At 45.6% G+C, this 15256-nt stretch overlaps 1 protein-coding gene across 1 annotated transcript in view; it reads left to right on the top strand.

Moving 5' to 3' along the window:
• Positions 1-15248, top strand: part of ttn.1 (titin, tandem duplicate 1) — a gene marked incomplete at its 3' end in the record, with an annotated part of 159120 nt that extends 143872 nt beyond the window's left edge. The window contains 19 exon segments of the mRNA XM_061822179.1: positions 52-354; positions 430-735; positions 856-1146; positions 1230-1529; positions 1789-2094; positions 2229-2531; positions 2708-2989; positions 3092-3685; positions 3780-4067; positions 4233-4532; positions 4624-4926; positions 5116-5418; positions 5525-6109; positions 6194-6496; positions 6681-6980; positions 7111-7686; positions 7767-8072; positions 8159-8764; positions 10687-15248. Coding sequence (XP_061678163.1) covers positions 52-354; positions 430-735; positions 856-1146; positions 1230-1529; positions 1789-2094; positions 2229-2531; positions 2708-2989; positions 3092-3685; positions 3780-4067; positions 4233-4532; positions 4624-4926; positions 5116-5418; positions 5525-6109; positions 6194-6496; positions 6681-6980; positions 7111-7686; positions 7767-8072; positions 8159-8764; positions 10687-15248 — 11117 coding nt within the window.
• Between the last annotated feature and the right edge of the window lie 8 nt (positions 15249-15256).

The following is a 15256-nucleotide window of genomic DNA, read 5'->3' as shown; positions in this document are numbered from 1 at the left end:
CTTTTGATCCTAAAAGTCATGAATAACTACCGTTACATTTTACTAATGTAGCACCACCTGGACCCCCAACAAGGCCATTGGTCTTTAATATCTCTGCCAACACAATGACCTTGAAATGGGAGGAGCCCTATCATGACGGAGGCAGCAAGGTGACAGGTTACTGGATTGAAAAGAAGGAGAGAAATAATATTCTCTGGGTAAGAGAGAACAAGATCCCTTGCTTTGAGTGCTTTTACAAGGTGGACGACCTTGTTGAAAGTCTGGAGTATCAGTTCCGGGTTTATGCCATGAACAGCGCTGGTCTGAGCAAAGCCAGTGAAGCCTCCAAAGGAGCAATTGCCCAAAACCCTGTTGGTGAGTATAGCTTGCCCAATGAACATTGATCACCTCTGACCCGAGACTAACACAAGTCAACAACTCTGTTCTTAGATCCACCAGGTAAGCCAGAAGTGACAAAGGTAACCAGGACCACCGTGTCGCTCAAATGGTTGACTCCACTGAATGACGGTGGAAGTCCAATCGTGGGTTACATTATTGAACGCAAACCATACACTTTGACTGGGGAGGGCCGCTGGCTGAAATGTAACTACACGAATGTTGTGGACAATTTCTACACTGTTACCGCCCTGGGAGAAGGCGAACCCTACGAGTTCAGAGTCATTGCCAAGAATGCAAACCAGGTCTTCAGCACCCCGTCTGAGTCCACGGGCTCCGTGCAGTGCAAAATTGACTTCGGTAAGCTAATTGTTTGCGATATGAAAATGACCAAAATATGTGACACGTCTCAAATCCTCTGGTTGACCACGCAGATGCAACTGGTGTAAATGTGTTCTGTATATCTGTATATTATGGCAGAACCTCCAAAGGCTCAGTTGGACAGCAAGCTCTTATCTGAAGTTGTTATGGTGAGAGCTGGGTCAGATCTAGTTCTCGACGCTGCGGTGGGTGGCAGGCCTGACCCCAAAGCTTCCTGGTCTAAGGGCAACAGGGAACTGGAGTTATGTGACAAGTACCACCTGCAATATACATCCAACCGAGCAATGGCCATCATCAAGTTCTGTGACCGAGATGATACTGGAAAGTACATTCTCACTGTTCGGAATGTGAGTGGAACCAAGACTGCCGAGGTCAATGTCAAAGTACTTGGTAAGTGGAAATGATTCCTCCTGGTAATCAAAATCATCGTTTGACTAGGACACTGCTAACAACACAATGACTAATATTTCTAGACACTCCAGGAGTCTGTGAAGGCAGCATCGAGATCAGCAGGATAACTGAGGAATCATGCACTCTGAGCTGGAAACCTCCTCTAGAGGATGGTGGTGATGAGGTATCTCACTACCTCGTGGAGAGAAGAGACACCAACAGACTTAACTGGGTTTTCATGCATGCCGAGTGCAAAGACCTGATCTGCAACATCACCGGTCTGTTAAAGAACACAGAGTACTTGTTCAGAGTCATGGGAGTCAACAAGTATGGCGCTGGAATACCCCTTCTCTCAGAGGCCATGGTTGCCAGAAATACTTTCAGTGAGTGGCCCTGTCCAAATCATTGTTAAATGCCTTTAGAAGAGATTTATGAGTTCATTTACAGTGGACGTTATGACTAAAAAGTTTCCGAAAGGTACATTACAGGTTTGTTGGATCGTAACCTCAGAGCCTTTTACCCCACCTACGACAGTAATTCAAGATTCTATTATGCCATTGACCTGTCACCTAATAATTGGCATTATTATAACCCCAGACGACTGTAGTTGTTGTTTTAAACCGTAAGAACGTCTTCTTACAGGTGTGCCAACTCCACCGGGTGCACCTGAGATCCTGGTGTCTGGAAAGGACTTTGCAACCATTGAATGGCTGAAGCCCGAGAGCGATGGCGGAAGTCCGTTGATCCACTATCTGGTTGAGAGGCGGGAGAAGAAGAGTGCCCGGTGGGTGAAGGTGAACAGGAGCGGGGCACACCTCGACACAATGCTGAAGGTGTCTGGTTTGGCTGAAGGCAGCATATACCAGTTCAGGGTGACTGCCATCAACAAGACTGGGGAGAGTGAACCCAGTGAAGTTTCTCTGTATGTTGTCTGCAGAGTACCAACATGTAAGTTCAGCTTGGTCCAAGTCCCCCACCAAACAAGTGTCTCTCGATGAATTAAATCAGATGCTGACACGCCATCCAACCAATCATGACCTACAAATAGCTGGTTTAACCTTTGCATTCTCATCCCATTTTAGGCACCCCCTCACCTCCCTCTGTACCTCGTATCACTGACACCCACGCTGACAGCATTAGCTTAGCTTGGTCTCGCCCTGTGGAGGATGGAGGTGCTGATGTGCTGGGCTACATACTGGAAATGCAGGAAGTTGGAAAAGAGGAGTGGACAAAGGCCCATGAGAAGACATTGCGTACTTCCGAACACATGGTGACTGGACTTTGTTCAGGCAAAAAGTATTGCTTCAGAGTGGCTGGCATCAACATCAATGGCACCGGAGACTTCAGTGAGCGGTGTACTGAGACAGAGCCAGTGGAGAGAATTGGTATGTTGTTCATTCCTTCTTAATCATATTATTGTTTTGTCTTCTACGAAGCAAGAACCAAACCATAGTTTTCCAAATCTGCACAATAATTCAACTTCAAGTAATGTTTTGTGTGACACTGTTTACATATATGATGTAACCCCACTACTTCACTCATCCTTACCTTCGCCCAATAGAAACTCCTGACTTTGAGCTCCACGATGACCTGAAGAAGACCATCTGCCTGCGTGCTGGCGGTTGCCTCCGCCTCTTCGTAAATATCACAGGCCGTCCTGCTCCAACAATTGCTTGGAGCAAGCCAGGTGTCAACCTCAACAACCGAGGCTTCATAGAGGTCACCCATAAGTCAACCACACTCATCATTGATAAGGTCCACCGATATGATGCTGGAAAATACACGATTGTGGCTGAGAACTCTGCTGGGAAACAAGAAGTCTCTCTTCTGGTCAAAGTCTATGGTAAGTGGACAACCATGCTATAAGTTCCTGTTAAGTACACATGTCGTGATTTTTACTATTTACTAATGCCAGCTCTAAATTGTGAACTGTTTATAATTCTAGACACCCCGGGACCAACAGGACCAATCAAGATCAAGGAACTGACCAAAGAATATGCTATCATCTCATGGGAAGGCCCAACTGTGGACGGTGGCGCTCCTGTCAATAATTATATTGTTGAGCGGCGTGAGGCCTCCATGAGAGCCTACAAAACTGTTACTTCCAAGTGTAGCAAGACATCCTTCAAGATTGATGGACTGATGGAGGGTATGCTGTACTACTTCAGAGTCCTACCCGAAAACATTTATGGGGTCGGCGAGCCTTGCGAGACAGCGGATGTCATCCTGGTTTGCGAGGTGCCTCACCCACCGCGTAAACTGGAGGTGGTTGACATCACCAAGACTACCGTTTCGTTGAGCTGGGAGAAGCCTGAGCACGATGGAGGAAGTCGACTGATCGGTTACGTTGTTGAGGCCTGCAAGTTCGGTACTGAGAAATGGATGAAGGTGGCCTCGCTCAAGCTAACCGACTTTGAGCACACTATTGAGAAGCTGAATGAGAAGGAACAGTACTTGTTCAGAATCAAAGCCATCAACAGTCGAGGTGCCAGTGAAGCAAAGGAGCTTGTTACACCTGTGACTGTACAAGAACAAAGAGGTGACCAGCATAGTCATTAAGTCTTTGTTGAGCAGGATAAAGTTTTTGTTAGTCTACAGTTTACTAACTTTTAGTAACAAATGTGTTTTCCCAGTGATGCCTGCAGTGGATTTCACCAACATTCCCCAGAAAGCTGTTAATGTTGAGGCCGGTAAGACCCTGGAGCTTGATATGCCAATAATTGGCAGGCCTCCCCCGTCCTGCTGCTGGTTCTTTGGTGACAATAGGATAAAAATCACAGATCGTGTCAAGATCCAGAGCACTGGCAAGTTTTCCAAACTAACTATGTCTGACACAACTATTGATGACACTGGCAACTACACCCTGGAGGTGAAGAACACTGTTGGTGTCACCACCGAGGTCATCAAGGTTGTCATTCTCTGTAAGTAAACCTGCTGTTATACATTTGTTGAGATGGTTTAACTTAACCCTTTAACTCTAACCCAAGTACTACAATGAAATATGGAAGACATTTAACCATTTTAAATAGAGCAAAAAAGCAGAGTTTGAATGATTAATACACCGGTTCAATGTTATCTTCTCTTAGCCAAACCTGATGAACCAAAAGGACCAATAAGATTTGATGAGATTGATGCCACCACAGTTACATGTAGCTGGGATCCTCCTCCAAGGGATGGTGGCGCTCCCATAAGTGGATATGTGGTGGAGCAACGAGATGCCCACAGACCAGGCTGGGTGCCGGTTTGTGACTCGGTCAGCCGACCCACTTTCAAATTTGAGAACCTGATTGAGGGAGATGAATATGTCTTCCGTGCTGCCGCTGTGAATCGCTACGGCACTGGAGAATTCTTGCAGTCTGAGATTGTCACTTGCAGGAGCTTGAAAAGTAACGGGTGTTTTTTTTTTTTTTTTTTTTAAGTTCTACAATCAGATCACAACCCTCGACAGAATGGTTACAGATTCTCCTTCCTTCACAGATGTGTCTGGATGCCCTGGACGACCGACCATTCTCGATGTTTCACGTGATGGAATGACTGTAGCCTGGAACCCACCAGAAGAGGATGGTGGGTTGGAAGTCTCTGGTTACATCATTGAGCGTAAAGAAGTCAGGTCTGACAGATGGGTGCGTGCCAACAAGAATCCCATCACCATGACTAGATACCGCTCAACAGAGCTTATTGAAGGCCTGGAGTACGAGCACAGAATCATCGCTATCAATGCCCGTGGAATAAGTAAACCAAGTCTGCCTTCTAAACCAGCTGTGGCATCAGACCCCATAGGTGAGAGGCTGGAGGCTTTTTCTTTCTTTCTTTCGTCAGATGCAAGCAATGTTTGAATTGACTTCACATAAACAGTTGGATCCATATAAATATATTTTGACACTGTATTGTGTGTAAATACACACACACACACACACACACACACACACACACAGACATACACTTTCAGTATATTTCTGCCCTCGACAGATCCACCCGGTTGCCCACAGAACCCTCGCATCACGGAAACTACAAAGTCATCCGTATCACTGGCTTGGAGTCCGCCTGATGATGAGGGAGATGCGAGAGTGGACGGGTACCTAATTGAGATGCAGAAGGTGGGGACTATGGCTTGGCTCAAATGCAACACCACGCCCTCTCTGATCTGCGAATATACACTGACCAACATGCTACAAGGAGAGGAGTTCAAATTCCGAATACTGGCCTGCAATGTGGGAGGTTCTGGAGAACCCGCTGAAGTTCCTGGAACTGTCACCATCAGAGAAATGTTTGGTGAGCAGACATTAGAAAAGACATACAAAACGCACTCACACTGTGGTTGTTTCCCTAGACATGATTGAAAAGTTACTCATGCAATTTTTTTACTTTGGTTGTACAGAACCTCCTGATTATGAACTTGAGCTGAAATACAAAGAAGTCCATGTGGTCCGTCACGGCGGAGTGGTCCGTCTCTCTCTCCCTATCAAGGGTAAACCTCAACCTACTTGTTCATGGTTCAAGGACGGCGGGACAGTGTCAACTAAGGCCATGGTTGCTCACACTGAAGACACCAGTGAACTGGTAATCAAAGGAGCGGAGAGGAGTGACTCTGGTGTGTATGAGCTCCTTCTTGAAAATAAAGTCGGGAAGAAGAAGGTCCAAATCAAGGTTAATGTCATCGGCCGTCCAAGTGCTCCAGAAGGACCTTTAGTATTTGAAGAAATCCAGGCCAACTCCGTTAAGGTATCCTGGAAGGTGCCCACCGATAACGGCGGTACAGAGATCCTCGGTTACATTGTTGAAAGAAGAGAGGTTACCAGAAATGCTTGGTACACTGTGGACAGCAAGGTAACTGATAATCAGTTGGTTGTCAGGGGCCTAAACGAAGGAACCGAATATCACTTTAAGGTAACCGCGGAGAACTCGTTTGGTATCGGTCCATCGCTGAAGTCAGAGCAGCCGCTGTTGCCCAAGACTCCGCTTTGTAAGTATTCTTGTTTTTACATCGTGAACGAAAATCGACTCCCTCACCCTCTGATGAGCCTGGAAACTCTGATATGCAAAACAGGTCCACCAGAGCCTTCCAGTGCACCACCGGAGATCATGGATGTCACCAAAAACTCTGTGGCACTGGGCTGGTACAGACCAAAAGATGATGGGGGTTCCACCATCACAGGTTACTTTATTGAGTACAAGGAGGTGTCCACTGAGCAATGGTCTCGTCACCCCACCAAGATTATGTCCACCATGTTTACTCAGTCTGGACTCACAGCAGATGCCAACTATCACTTCCGAATTGTTGCTGTCAATGACGTTGGCGAGAGTGAGGCTGGACCTGTGTCTGACCCAGTCATATGTAAAGATCCATTCGGTACGTCATTATCTTTGACAGAAGTCATAAGTGTAAATTTGATGATTCGCAAGTCTTCTACATACTTTCAAAGACTTCTAATATGTATGAAGAATTGTAATCCTTCATCCTGCTCACTTGTTTTTTTTTTTTTTTTTGCAGAGAAAAAAAACATAATTTTGTTTTGCTTCTTTGCACCTTGCAGATAAGCCGAGCCAGCCAGGTGAAATTGATACAACAAATGTAACTAATAAGTTGATCACCATTTCCTGGCAAGCACCAGAGTGTGATGGTGGTAAAGTAGTCCAGGGTTATTGGGTGGAATACAGGAAGTCCACTGAAAGCAGCTGGAAGAAATGCAACAAACAGAGGGTAAAAGAACTAGAGTTCACCATGGTTGGTCTGGCTGAAGCTACTGAGTATGAGTTCAGAGTATTTGCTGAAAATGAGACCGGAATAAGCAGACCTCGTCGGACTGCCACTTGCATCAAGACGAAACTGGGTGGTGCGTATACTGATAGTTGGTGTAAAAGTATAATTTATACAGTTAGTTAAAAAAAAAAAAAAAAAACAACAAACACGTGTACTTGATTGACATCTTTTTTTGTATTTGTCTGCTTGATATATATTTACAGTTGAAACGAAACCAAGTCTTAGAAAAGAAATTGATGAGGTAACAGAAAAACTGGGACAGCCTGCTGTAATGAAGTGCCAGATTATTGGCAGACCTGTTCCTGAGATCAGGTGGTACCACGCAGGGAGGGAGATTGTGGAGTCCCGCAAATACGAGATGACCTCCGATGGCCGTAACCACTCCCTTTCCATCATGACTGACCAACAAGAGGATGAGGGAGCATACACCTGTAAAGCTACCAATGATGCTGGCGAAGCAGAAACCACAGGCATTCTCGTACTGGAAGCTGCGCCATCCTTCCATTCAGACTACCCATTGAAGAACACCTACTATGCTGGTCTGGGAACAACCCTCCGAATCCATGCTCCGTACATTGGCCGTCCTGTACCAAAGATTATGTGGCTCCAAGAAGCAAAGACCCTGGAGACATCGGAGGACATCAGTATTGAGACCACCGAGTATTATTCGCACCTGATTATCAAAAATGTCCAGCGCAGAATCCATGGAGGAAAATACAGGATCCGACTGCACAACCACTTTGGCAGGGTAGATGCCGCATTCAAAGTTGAAATCTATGGTATGTTTTTGTCGTCAATGTCAGATATGCCTTTGTAAACGTGCTATTAGTTCTTGTACATGTCAACCCTTTGTTTCCAGACAAACCTGACATGCCTCAGGGTCCCATCGTGATGGAGGCGCTCCTTAAGAATTCTGTCATCATCAGCTGGAAGCCTCCCAAGGACGATGGAGGCTGCATGATTACCAACTACATCGTGGAGAAGAGGGAGGACAACCAAGAAAGCGAGTGGGAATTGGTGTCATCATCCATTCACGGTACATCTTGCCGTGTGCCCAACCTCACTGACAGCGCTGGATACTTCTTCCGCGTATATGCCCAGAATCGCTATGGCAACAGCGAGCCACTTGAACAGATCTCACCTATCCTCATCAAGAGCCAATTGGGTTTGTTCAATCCACGAGACAATATTCCACAAAATAATACAATCACACATCAGCTGCTTTATTAACACAACCTTTATCGTCTGCAGAAAACCCATCACCGCCTCAGGCAATAGTTGTTTCTGGAATCACCAAGGACTCCTGTGTGGTTTGCTGGAAACCTCCACTCAGTGACGGTGGCTCCAAAATCAAAAGCTATTGCCTTGAGAAGAAGCAAAAGAAGGATAAGAAGGAATGGGGTGAATGGACACCTGTGACTACGGATGAGATCAAACAGACAGTCTTCTCTGTCAAACATTTGTCAGAGGGCATTGAATATGTATTCCGGGTGAAATGCGAGAACCTTGGAGGAGAAAGCGACTACAGTGAGGAAAGCTCTTCCATTGTTCCTGCCACAGCTGTTGATGTTCAAGCACCAGCCTTTAAGGAGGAGCTGAGGAACATGAGTGTCAAATACAAGAGCAATGCTACACTTGTCTGTAAAATCACAGGTCAGCCCAAACCAGTAATTAAATGGTTCAGACGAGGAAAAGAAATCCATGCGGATGAAAAGAAGATCAAAATTCAAGAATTCAAGGGAGGTTACCACCAACTCGTCATCGCTGAGGTTGATGAGGAAGACTCTACTGTGTACCAGATCAGGGCCACCAATCAAGGAGGTTCCATCTGTGCCACGATCTCTCTGGATGTCGAAAGTAAGAATAGATGAGAATAAATGAGAATATATATATATATATATATATATATATATATAATATATATATATATATATATATACATATATACACACACACACACACACACACACACATATATATATATATATATATATGTATATATATAGGCATGGTGGCTCAGCTGGAAGGTCCCGGGTTCGATCCTGGACATGCCTGTGTGGAGTTTGCTAGTTCTCCACGTGCGTGCGTGGGTTTTCTCCGGGCACTCCGATTTCTTCCCACACCCCAGAATAAAGGAACATTAATTGGACACTCTAAATTTCCCCTTGGTGTGATTGTTACTGCGGCTGTTTGTCTCCATGTGGCCTACGATTGGGTGGCAACCAGTTCAGGGTGTACCCCGCCTCCTGCCCGTTGACAGCTGGGATAGGCTCCAGAACTCCCGTGACCCTCATGAAGATAGGCGGCCAAGAAAATTTATATATATGCTTATGAAATTAATCTGTTCCGGAAATCGTTTCATAACTTGAAACTTTCGTAAGTAGAAACACATTTTACATGTAAATAGCCTAATTTGCTCCAAGCCCCCCAACCCCGCTGCTCCCAAAAATAAGCAAAGTGTACATAATGGTAAGAGCAATCCAAAATTATGTTCATTTGCCTAAAAAAAAAAAAAAAAAAAAAAAAAAAAAAAAAAGCATTCAAAGTATACATAATACCTTTGGCGTTGAGGAAGGATCCGAAGAGAACGGTGCATGGTGAGGAAAAAGGCATCGTGGGAGGCGGAGGAGTACACAAGTTTTATATATCCCATAGACTATGAATTCAAAACCAACATTGACTTTCAATGTATCGCAAAGTACCAATCCATGGATGTTTGCCTTTGACGGCTTTTAATAATTGTGCAGAAATGTGCAAGGCAAACTTCATGGAAGTGAGCGATAGCCTGGCTAGTTAACACATTTTTAGGATGATTCTTTTGAATAAATTCTGAAATGTCATGGAATTTAGTCAACACTTCTTTTATTCTGGCTGATGGAATAGTGGCTGCCTCCTCCTCTATGCTGAAAATTGTAGCCTCCTCCTTTTGCTTCTCCGTCAAAAGATTGTGATTTCTCCTGAACGTCGAAAGATTGTTGTTGTGCTCCTGAATCAAGTCTTTGATCTCCTCACCCTTTCCCAGCGAAACAATTTCCTCAACTTCAGGTTCAACCTCCCCTTCGAACCTGTCAAAATCCCGTCGAGCAGCACCAGCATGAAGCCACGTTCATGCATGTCTTTTTCATATATCTCGATGGTTTTTTTTTTTTGGTTTTGATGGACAATACAACTCTCGTCTTCTTTTCACTGGCACTGGCCATCAATTTCCTGGGTCCCATAGTGAAAAATGATGAATAAATCTACAAAGAAGTTGTGCAGTACGAGTGTGTGCGAGTGTATGACGATGGCTTCGGTGATGAACATACGGGAAGTTTATCACGGGTAAAGATTGACATCCCGACAAAAAAAAAAAAAGGATTGATGTCACTCCTAGTCAATCGAGTATTGTGATGCCAGGAAGATGTTGTGTGTTAGTCAATGGCGGGGAGCTCCTTTATTGCGCCACACAAAGAAAGAGACAGTATGTGTGTTATGGCTAAAGATTGACATCCTTCCTAGCCAATGTGATCCCAGGAAGATGTTCCGGCGGTAGCCAATCGGAGAGCAACTCTATCGCGCCGCTTTCAAACCAAGATACAGTACAGGATGTTTACATTCCATGGTGGCACTTTTTTCCTTTTGTATCCTGATTTTCTTTTGTAACTAGAGAAAAAAAAATTCTGAGGAGGCTTTCCATAACCCAAATCTTTCATTAGTAGAGGTACCACTGTATATGTAACACACACACTCACGGATAAAAATATTGTCCCTTTAAGAATGACCTTTCTCTGTTTTATCAGTTCCTGCAACGATCCACCTTCCCAAGAATCTGAAGGACAAAGAAGCAATTCCTGCCCTGCGTGGAGAAATGGTCAATATTAAGATACCTTTTGGTGGCAAACCTGATCCTGTCATCACATGGCAGAAGGGGCAAGATCTCATAGATAGCAATGGCCACTACCAGGTCATTGTCACACGCTCATTCACTTCTTTGGTGTTCCCTCACGGCGTGGAGAAGAAGGATGCTGGATTTTACATCGTCTGTGCTAAAAACAGATTTGGAATTGATCAGCAGACAGTTGAGTTGGATGTGGCAGATGTCCCTGATCCTCCCCGTGGTCTTAAAGCCAGTGATATCTCTCGAGACTCTGTCACACTTAACTGGGTTGCCCCAGCAAATGATGGCGGCAGCAAGGTTATCAGTTATATTATTGAAAAATGCCCCACCACAGCTGAGAGGTGGGAGCGAGTTGCTCAATCTCGTGACAGCCGCTACACTGTTATCAATCTTTTTGGAGGAACCAGCTATCAGTTTAGAGTCATTGCTAAGAACAAGTTTGGAAAGAGTTCCCCGTCTGAGACCAGCGGACCTGTCATGACAAAGGAGGACAAATCCAGAGTTCTTCTCTATGACAGGGAGGTTGACGATATGGGGCGTGTTCCCAAAAGCAAAGCCCAACACTCTGATGCAAAGAATCTCTGTAACAAATTCTCGATTGCAGAGGAACTGGGAAGAGGCCAGTTTGGTATTGTCCACCGCTGTGTGAACATCAGCTCTGAGAAGACCTATATGGCCAAATTTGTCAAAGTCAGAGGTGCTGATCAGGCTGTAGTCAAGAAGGAAATTGCCACACTGAACCTGGCTAAGCACACAAACTTCCTACTTCTTCATGAGTCATTCGACAGCCCAGAGGAGCTGGTCATGATCTATGACTTTATCTCTGGTGTCGACATCTTTGAACGTCTAACCACATCAGATTTTGAGCTAAATGAGCAAGAAATTGTCAATTATATTCGGCAGATCTGCTCAGCTCTTGAGTTCCTGCATGGACACAGCTATGGACATTTTGATATTAGACCTGAGAATATTGTGTACACAACAAGAACCAGCTCAAACGTAAAAATCATTGAGTTGGGCCAGTCTAGACACCTGACGCCTGGAGACCAAATCAGGATTCAGTACACGACTGCAGAGTATGCTGCCCCTGAGATCCACCAGGGTGACATGGTTAGCACTGTGACTGACATGTGGTCAGTTGGCGTCTTAGCTTATGTGCTCCTCTGTGGACTAAATCCATTCACCGCTGAAACCAACCAGCAGATGATTGACAACATTTCAAATGCAGCCTACAGCTATGATGACGAGTGTTTCAAGCAGGTCAGTGTAGAAGCATTAGATTTCACAGACCGCTTAATGACAAAGGAACGTAAACATCGCATGACTGCTACCGAGGCGCTGGTGCATCCATGGCTGTCCATGCCTGCAGAAAATCTGAGCACCAGAACCATCCAGAGCACTAGACACAAGCGATACTACCAGACAATGGCAAAGAAGGAATGGAGCACTACGGTGTCTGCAGCTCGAGTGGCCAGTGGGGGCTCAATTCGGTCCCAGCGTGGTGTGTTGATGGCCAAGGTGAAGATTGCTCCATTTGAACATGGACCTGTCGCTGGTCAGATTAGACATTCGGTGTCAGGCGAGGGTGACAGTGTGAAGTTCATCTGCAATATTGACAACTATGACAGTACCACTGAAGTCACCTGGTATTGTGGTGTCAGGCAACTGGAAGCAAGTGAAAAGTACAAAATCCAATATGAGGATGGCCTGGCTGTGATCACAATCACCAAGGTGACAAGAGCTGATGATGGCACTTATAGGTGCAAAGTTGTCAATGAGTATGGTGAGGACAGTGCTTACGCAGAGTTGTTTGTCAAAGGTGTCAGGTCATTCCGTGACTTCTTTACTACCCGTGTGGTCAAGAGGACAAAGCGTCGAATTGATACTGCCAGAATGCTTCAGAAGCCCCCAGAGTTCACTTTTCCTCTGATTAACCATACTGCATACACTGGAGAAGATGTGCGTTTCAGTGTCACCATCACTGTTCACCCTGATCCCCGTGTCACGTGGCACAAATCTGGACAAAAGCTGATCCCTGGAGAGGAAGACAAAAAGTATACCTTCATCGTTGACAAAGGCCTGTATCAGCTCATTATCCACAGTGTCGATGATAACGATGATGCTGAATACAGCGTTGTAGCTCGCAACAGGTTTGGTGACGACAGCTGCAAGGCCCGTCTGACGGTGATTCCTCGACCAAAACCGGCAGATCTCACCCTAAGGCCCATGTTCAAACGTCTTCTTGCCAACATTGAGTGTAGGGAGGGCCAGAATGTTCGCTTTGAGATCAGAGTTTCGGGCCATCCCACACTAAAGTGGGAAAAGGATGGCACACCAATAGCCTTTGGACCATCGATTGAACTTGTCCACGAAGGCTTGGATTATTTCATTCTTCACGTGAGAGACACATTACCTGAAGATTCTGGTGTATACAGAGTAACTGCAACCAATTCTGCCGGATCTGCCAGTTGCCAAGCAACACTCAAAGTGGAACGAGTTTCTCATGTAAAGAGAGATTATGAGGGCAGTCAAAAGGAGCATAAAAGTGAGTCTCAAAAGGAGGTATTAGACAAAAAGGTGAGGTTGTATCAGATTTTGTCTGACACCGTTGTCATACCATTACCACCTGCCGCAGTACAAGCTGTCAGGGAAGCAGCGACCATGTTTAAGCCTGCTGTGACGACTAAAAAGAGTGAAAAGGGTGAGGCTGAAATACAGAAAGAAAAAGAGGAGAGAAAAAAACGGGCTGATGAGAAAAGACTGCGTATGCCATACGATGTGCCCACGCCACGTGTCATGAACCCGGCAGTGCTAGAAGAGGATGTCAAAATCAAACACTTCAAGCCACTCTCAGACATGAAGTGGTACAAGAAGCTTAGGGATCAATATGAATTCCCAGACCCAAAGGAGAAAATCAAGCAGAAAAGGATGAAACGTATTCGTCTCTCCAGGTGGGAGCAGTTCTACGAAGTTCCTATCAGGATCAAAGACCAGTACAAGCCAAGGTGGCATATCCCATCCATGACTCAGGATGATTTAGAGATGGTGAGACCATCAAGACACCGTGCAATTTCTCCAGAGATAGATATCTACCACAGGATTAGAAGAAGGTCACTGGGTGATCTGTCAGATGAGGAGCTGCTACTGCCTGTTAATGAGTATCTGTCCATGAAGAGAACTGAGGAGGAGAGGCTTCGCCTGGAGGGAGAGCTGGAGCTCGGGTACTCTGCTTCCCCGCCCAGCCTCAGCCCCGTTCGCTTTGCCCTATCATCACTGCGTCCTTCATCACCTGTAAGAGTCTACAGTGATGATGAGGAGACAGAGGTTTTGCAAAGATACGATTCATACCGAATTCCATCCAAATATGAGGCCGGGCCAAGCTTTGTTGAACTGCGGCAGCGCCATGACAAAGCCACATACAAACCTCCCAGACAGAAGCAAAGAGTGTACGAGGAGAGAGAAGATCAGGAGTTACTGCGACCTCACATCACTAGTCAAAGAATCGCCTCCTACAAGAGTGAACTCAAGCGCATGGAGTGTGAGGAGAAGACTCGTAATTTGAAGCAGGAAACAGTCATCAGTGTCACAAAAGCTTTGGAGGATATTGAGTCAGAGCATCTGACTATTTTGGCTTCTGAATATATTCCTAAACCCATTAAGAAGCTCCCGAGACCTGACATAGAGAGGAAAGCTCCTTCCTCAGAAAAGGCTGTCAAAACAGAGATGCCCTTGCCCAGAGTAAATTTTCTGTCCAGGTATGAGGAGAGAAAGCGGACTCTCAGGTCAGAGCGGAGATCTGTGGAGAGGACATCAGAGGGTCCTTTAAGCCTTGACCACATCCCACGCATTAGCATCCGATTGCGATCTCATCGTGTTCCCTATTGTTCTAATGCAAACTTCACCCTCAATGTCCAGGCCAAGCCAGAGCCCAGTGTTGAGTGGTTTCACAATGGAAGAGAGATAAAACCAAGCAGCAAACACCACATGAGCAACATCAGTGGACTTCTGACACTCCAGATCAACAATTGTATGACTGATGACGCAGGAACATACTCTGTGGTGTGCAGGAACATCAAAGGAGAGACTTCAGACAGTGCCACGTTGGATGTGGCAGCAGAATATCCTCCCTTCACTTGCATCCATCGAGACGAGGAACCGCCATTCTCCCATCTTCCAGATCCGACCAAAACGGAGGTGTACCACATCTCTTCAGAAGCAGTCAAGGAAACGGTGCCTGCAATGGCGACAAAGGAAATTGCCATTGTTGAAAAAGAAAAGGCAAAGCCTATGGTGTTAGCAAAGATCCTGACCAAACCACAGTCTCTGAGTGTTGAGGAGGGAGCTTTTGCCAGATTCTCATGTGAAGTAGACGGTGATCCGACACCTTCCATATTGTGGCTTCATGAGGGAGCGACTCTGGGCTCTTCTAGCCGTCACCACATTGTCTCTACGCAGCACACCTCCTCTTTGGA

Source organism: Syngnathoides biaculeatus, chromosome 6 (assembly GCF_019802595.1).
Source record: "Syngnathoides biaculeatus isolate LvHL_M chromosome 6, ASM1980259v1, whole genome shotgun sequence".
NCBI classification, from domain to species: Eukaryota; Metazoa; Chordata; class Actinopteri; order Syngnathiformes; family Syngnathidae; genus Syngnathoides; species Syngnathoides biaculeatus.
This window is presented reverse-complemented; position numbering and strand designations above follow the sequence as displayed.